Source organism: Octopus bimaculoides, chromosome 7 (genome assembly GCF_001194135.2).
Source record: "Octopus bimaculoides isolate UCB-OBI-ISO-001 chromosome 7, ASM119413v2, whole genome shotgun sequence".
Lineage (NCBI taxonomy): Eukaryota > Metazoa > Mollusca > Cephalopoda > Octopoda > Octopodidae > Octopus > Octopus bimaculoides.
In genome coordinates this window covers 21,765,558-21,772,777 of record NC_068987.1, presented here as the reverse complement: position 1 = coordinate 21,772,777, position 7,220 = coordinate 21,765,558, and the positions used below count along the sequence as shown (strand labels likewise).

The following is a 7,220-nucleotide window of genomic DNA, read 5'->3' as shown; positions in this document are numbered from 1 at the left end:
TATATATATGTGTGTGTGTGTGTATGTTTGTGTGTCTGTGTTTGTCCCCCCAACATTGCTTGACAACCGATGGTGGTGTGTTTACGTCCCCGTAACTTAGCGGTTCGGCGAAAGAGACCGATAGAATAAGTACTAGGCTTACAAAGAATAAGTCCTGGGGTCGATGTGCTCGACTAAAGGCGGTGCTCCAGCATGGCCGCAGTCAAATGACTGAAACAAGTAAAAGAGTAAAGAGTAAAAAAGAGTAATATTATATACTCAGCTCGTTGCATGTCAAAACTCTACATAAAAAAAAAAACTTGCATTGCCACAGCTAGAATGTTTTCAATTATAGATATGGATCAGGATTGACCTGGGGTCTAAACAACAACAACAGCTGGTATCACCATGTGTGTACTGAATTTTCTGTACACAATGAAAAGGATGAGATGCTCACAGCTCGAATGCTTTTGATCATAGATATGCTGAGGCCAGACAGCAGCAGGTATCATCTTGTGTGTAGGAATTTCCTGCCCATAATGAAAAAAATATGATGATCACATCTGGAATGATCATATGCTAGATTTCATTGGACCTTAATGTCCATCTCATTTGCCAGCATATGAGATGGACATTGAATGATGATAATGATGAGCAGGAAGTTTAGATCATAGAACCAAGGCCAGTCTCAGGCAAGTTGGTATCAAAAGGGTTAAAATGACCTGACAACTATAAAAACAGATATGACCGAAGAGAAACTAATGTATTGAATGTCCACTCATCTATTGAGTCTGGCTCCATAACTATGTAGTTGAATATATCTTTCACAAGTATTCAATGTTAGCAATCTAATAATAGGTGCAGGGTGGCTGTGTGGTAAGAAGCTTGTTTCCCAACCACACCTTGGGCAAGTGTCTTTTACTACAATACTGGGCCAACCAAAGTCTTGTGAGTGGATTAGGTAGACAGAAACTGAAAGAAGTCCATTGTATGGGATGAAGTGGTGAGAAAGGAACTTAGGATGTTGTGCCTCACTAAGGACCAGGAGATGTGAGGATTTACTGTACTTGATAACATGTGTCAAGTCAAATAAAATTGCTGTCTTCCCCACATAATAGCTTATCCTTTCATGAAAAGCACCCATGCTGGTGACACTTAAAAAACACCCAACACTGTTAAGTGGTTGGTGTTAGGAAGGGCATCCAGCTGTAGAAGCCATTCCACAACAGACAATTGGTGTCTGGACAGCTCCATGTTAAACCATCCAACCCATGCCTACATGAAAAGTGGCTGTTAAATAATGATGATGATGTGTGTTATTTACTGTCTCTTCTCACTATTCTTTTTTTCTTCTCTTTCTATTTTTAGGAAGGACCTTTCCAAAGCACCCTTATTTCCGAACGCAGCTGGGTCCAGGCCAACTGGCACTGTTTAATTTGTTAAAAGCCTACAGTTTAATTGACCAAGAAGTTGGTTACTGTCAAGGTCTCAGTTTCATTGCAGGAATGCTATTAATACATGTAAGTTCTTATATTCCTTGTAATTTCTCTTCTTTTCATTTCCTAATGCTGCTTCCTACATTAATGGAAGTTACGGTTTTTTAGGCGGGGATGAGTTTAAAATACAAACCTGTGGGCATTAATGATTGTATTTTTTACGACTAAAATATTAATCGGTTGTAATTGTGAAGTCAGAATATTGGGTGTGTGTGTGTATATATATATATATATATATATATATATATATATATATATATATATATATATATATATATATAGGGAGAATTCACGAAAAAAAAAAATGTATATATATATATATGCAGCGCAATGTTAAAAGCACTGCTGCTGGTGCCACATAAAAAGCACCCGGTACACTCTGTGGAGTGGTTGACATTAGCAAGGGTATCAAGCTGTAGAAACCATGCCAGAACAGACAATGGAGCCTGGTGTGACCCCTGGCCTTATCAGCTCCAGTCAAACCATCCAACACATAGCAGCATGGAAAACAAATGTTAAATGATGATCATATATATATATATATAATTAATACAATAATAGGATAAACTCTTATATAAGAATTTATCAAGTAGTTATTGTGAAAAAAATTCATAGGGAAGAATCTATCGTTTTTCCCTAAATCATATTTATCTATTTATTTTACTGGTAAAAATGTGTTTATTACGGTAGTTAGCGTGAGGTATTCTTGTATAGTTATGCCCTTATATATAAATATGGAAAACAAATGTTAAATGATGATTATATATATATATATATATATATATAATTGATTAAGTAACCAGAAGATGGATTTGGTATTAGTCTTTATTTTGTATGACGATCGTTTCAACACATCCTACCACTGTCCCTTATGGGTGGGATTCTGTGCATCATATTGTGTTGCATCCTATTTTGCAGTCTGGGTCACATCATGTACATCATCATCATTGTTTAACGTCCGCTTTCCATGCTAGCATGGGTTGGATGATTTGACTGAGGACTTGTGGACCAGGTGGCTACACCAGGCTCCAATCTGATTTGGCAGAGTTTCTACAGCTGGATGCCCTTCCTAACGCCAACCACTCCAAGAGTGTAGTGGGTGCTTTTACGTGCCACCGGCATGAAGGCCAGTCAGGAGGTACTGGCAATGGCCACGCTCAAAATGGTGTATTTTACGTGCTACCTGCACAGGAGCCAGTCCAGCGGCACTGGCAACGATCTCGCTCAATTGGTGCTATTTACGTGCCACCATACGTAAAGTGGTATCTTGCTAAAGATCTTGAGTTTGGGCAGTGATGTTGTTATTTGCCTGTCAAGTTAGGGAAGATCTTTACAAAGACACCACTTTATGCATGAATTACCTGATTTGGCCCAGACTGCAAAATAGATGCAACACAACATGATGCACAGAATCCCATCCATGTGGGACAGCAGCAAGATGGGTCAAAGTGATCGTCGTACAAAATAAAGACTAATACCAAATCCATTTCTGGTTACTTAGTTATTATTATTTCAACTAACACTGCGGAGTTCCTGAAGTAGATCCAACGGAAATATACTCTGACTGCAGATGAAACCAAGTAACCTAAACTGTGCCAGTGCTTTACTCAACACATTAATACACTAATCAGTATATAACCCATTAGTCCAAAATATTACACACACATATATATATATCAAATCTATAAAGAAATTTTCAGACAATTCTTCAGCTTCATGCCTTCTAATGATGTGTATACATTTAGTATAATACACAGATGATGATTTTAATTTGATGCTGTTTCAATTGTGCTCACAATGCTTCTGCAATACCATTTAGTGTTTTATTCACCATTTCCTATGTAAATTAAAGTATGAGTTTCATAGATGCAGGTGACAATTGAGGCACAGCATTGACAAGCCTTAGGAAAAGCTAAGCACATATGTAGTAATTGTGAATCACTGCAGTGACAATGTTCATCTCGCTTCGATATATATTATGTTTTTAATACTACAAGTCTATGAAGATATTTTATCTCAGGTAATTCAGCAGTATCTTGCCTTCAACTGGTGTGTATGCATTTAGCATGATACATAGATGGAGATATTTTAACACTTTATAATATTTACTGTTTCTATTTCTTATCAGATGGATGAAGAATCTGCTTTTCACATATTGAAATACCTCATGTTTAATATGGGACTACGAAACCAGTTCCGACCGAGCATGACAGCTCTGCAGGTAATTGTATACTTAGTCCTTTGTTCAGGTTTATTCTAGTCACCAGTCGGTACGTAAGCCTAGTGATTAGAGTATTGCGCTCACCATTGTGAGGCTGTGAGTTTGATTCCTAGAGACCAGGTGGTGCATTGTGTTCTTGAACAAATCACTTTGTATCACTTTGTTCTGCAATTACTTCAGCTCCCATCATGTGACACATCATGCATCTGTACAAACAATGTTGATTTGATGGAGTGAGTGAGCTGTTGTACAGCTCAAACACTTGATCACTATCAACAAGTTACCTTACAGATTGTTCAGCAAGAAATTGCAGAGCCCTCATCTGTCATCTACAACAGGAGAGTCCACCATTCCAATTACCAACAGTTTCCATTATCATCTAACTTTAATTCTTTGTCTTTTTCTTCTTCTTCTTCCTTTACTTCATCATCATCACAGCTATCTCTATCTTGTCATCAAATAGTACCATGTAGTGGTACTGCACCACTACCACCTCATTCCATAATGGTGACCATCTGCCAAAACTGCAACCTTGCAATTGTAAAGCATGGTGTTGTCTTGGGTCAAGTGTTGGTCCAGAATACCCATGGCACACGTATTGTCAGACATGCAACTATCATGCTGTCTACATATCTGTGTATATGTCATACCACCTCCAGGTACCTGAAAGTCACACTGCTCATTACAACATGCAATGATATTTTTTTTTTTTTGGTGCAATGATCATTCTCTTTCTTCCCGTCACTATGTACGTATGTTATGTTCCATTATGCATGTCCATTTGTATGTACAGGGGTGGACAAATTAATGAAAATACTTTGTTAAATGGAGGTTTTATTATTTAATACAGCATTGGTTCACTTTGGATATTAATCATATCTTTAGTACATCAAGGAATTGACTCGCACAGGTTCTGTACCAGTCATGTATTGTGGGATTGATTTTCTTCAGAAGTTCCCTCATCTCATATCTGTGGAGTTAGGCCTAACTTAGAAATTGTATCCCTTTCTCTATTTGGAATCTTTCTTTGCTATTTTTTGTTTTCTCTTGTTTTTGTTATTTTAATTTTACTCAATCTAAAACACTATTCTGTTGCACCTCCCACATCTGTAAATTCTTCTGGCTAATAAAATTATCATTAAAGAAAGCATTACTATTATTACTATTATTATTATTATTATTATTATTAAGGAAGCTAACTGGCAGAATCATTAGCATGTTGGGCAAAATGCTTAGTGGAATTTCGTTTGTCTTCACATTCTAAGTTCAAATTCTGCTGAGGTTGACTTTGCCGTTTATCCATTTGGGGTCAATAAAATAAGTACCAGTTGAACACTGGGGTCAATGTACCTTCAGTAGAAAGGACTACTACTACTATTATTATTATTGTTATTAAAGTGGTGAGCTGGCAGAATCATTAGCATCGTGGTATTTCATCAATCTTCATATTCTGAATTCAAATTCTGCTGTGATAGACTTTGCCTTTCATCCTTTCGGGATCAATAAAATAAGTACCAGTTGAACACTGGAGTTAATGTAATTAACTAGTCCCCTCCCGACAAATTTCAGGTCTTGAGCCAAAATTTGAAACCATTATTATTAGTAGTAAAGCAGTGAGCTGGCAGAATCGTTAGCATGCCGGCCAAAATGCTTACCAGTATTTTGCCCGTTGCTACGTTCTGAGTTCAAATTCCGCCAAGGTCGACTTTGCATTTCATCCTTTTGCAGTTGATAAATTAAGTATCAGTGAAACACTGGGCTCAATGTAATCGACTAGTCCCCCCCACCCCAAATTTCAGGCCTTGTGCTTTTAGTAGAAAGGATTATTATTATTAGTAGTAGTAGTAATATCAAGCAAGTTTAATGTTCTAGCTTTGTCTTAATTGGCTCAAATTTTGCTGTTTTTGTTTTTGCACCAAACAGATCAAGTTGTACCAACTGACACGTCTCATCCATGACAACCATAGAGACCTTTATGAACATTTTGAAGAACATGAGATTGTGCCGACCCTTTATGCTGCACCATGGTTCCTTACCATATTTGCTTCCCAATTTCCTTTGGGTTTTGTCTCCAGAGTCTTTGGTGAGTGTTCATTTCCGCAATTCTTCATGCAAAGATCTCATCATCATCATAAAATTATAATTATGCTTATTATCATCATCATTGTTAAAGAACATTCTGACAATGAAAACATAAAGATATAAACAATCCTCTCTCTCTCTCTCATTTACACATTCCATTTAAGTGTGTGTGTATATATGTGTGTGTAAGGGCACATAGGCCTAGTGGTTAGGGTGTTGCACTCATGATCACGAGATTGTGGTTTCAATTCCTAGACAGAGTGGTGCTTTGTGTTCTTGAGCAAAACATTTCATTCCACATTGCTCTGCAATCATTTCGACACCTGGAGCACGATACCTGTTCAGACAATGTTGATTTAATGGAGAGAGTGAGCTAATGTACAGCATGAATATTTGATCATTCTAAACGAAGAGAAAGTAAAAAATATCAACGCAGTTATGTTTGCTGAAATTGCTGAGCGGAGTGACAATTAATGTCATGAGAAGCTGCAAAAACTATGGAAAGAACACACAAAGCAGGGAGAAGAAAAATCCATAAAAATGTGGGAAAAACAACAAGAGTGGTTCACTATCTATGAAAATGCTATGGAGACAAATCCATTATGAAAACAAAACCACAACAACAAAAAAATATGAGGACATCGAAAACAAATACAGACACTAACCCTAGAGAAACCAGGTTGAGGTATCGAACCTCTAATTACTCAAGAACATACATGGAAATGACCTCCATCTCACCCCAAGTACAGACTAGAAACCCATACTCTACAATACATAACACTGCAAATAGCCAACACTTTAAATATAGACGACAACCATCAACCCATAAGTTCAAACACCATAGATGGAAAAAAGACATGAAAGACAAATAACATATAGACAACCGCCAACCCGTAATAACATGGATGAATACATGAGAAGAAAGACAAATAAAATACAGACAGCACAGGTACTATAATAGGAATAATAATCATCATGATAACTCAAGCAACCCACAATTTACGAATAAAAAATCCCATATATCCTGAATGGCGAAAAGAGCATGGAAGATGGGAAGAAAACAAAACTTATAACCAACGGAATTCGTATAAAAGACATGAACCATCCTCCCGCCTACATGGAAACCAGAGACATGGTAACACAATGTTCTCCCCTAAACAAAACCCCCCAAAAACATGTTTTATATAAATGAACAAGCTGTTTGTCCATTCACAAAATTTTATTTGACAAGTTCATTAAAGGAATGAAAACACTAATAATAATGAAGAAATAAAAAGACTTTTTTTCTCAGTAAATATATATATATATATATATATAAATGTGCTGTGCGTGAGAAGACCCGGCAAGCCAAGTAAGATCGTTGCCAGTGCCCCTGGACTGGCTCTTGTGCGGGTGGCACATGAGATGCACCATTTTGAGCGTGGCCGTTGCCAGTACCGCCT

At 37.2% G+C, this 7,220-nt stretch overlaps 1 protein-coding gene across 1 annotated transcript in view; it reads left to right on the top strand.

Annotated features, from left to right (window-relative positions):
- LOC106879533 (TBC1 domain family member 1) overlaps positions 1–7,220 on the top strand; it is a 196,887-nt gene that overhangs the window by 184,233 nt on the left and 5,434 nt on the right. The window contains exons 12-15 of the mRNA XM_052969134.1: positions 791–809; positions 1,348–1,499; positions 3,604–3,696; positions 5,620–5,779. Coding sequence (XP_052825094.1) covers positions 791–809; positions 1,348–1,499; positions 3,604–3,696; positions 5,620–5,779 — 424 coding nt within the window. The remainder of the gene's footprint in view (positions 1–790; positions 810–1,347; positions 1,500–3,603; positions 3,697–5,619; positions 5,780–7,220) is intronic.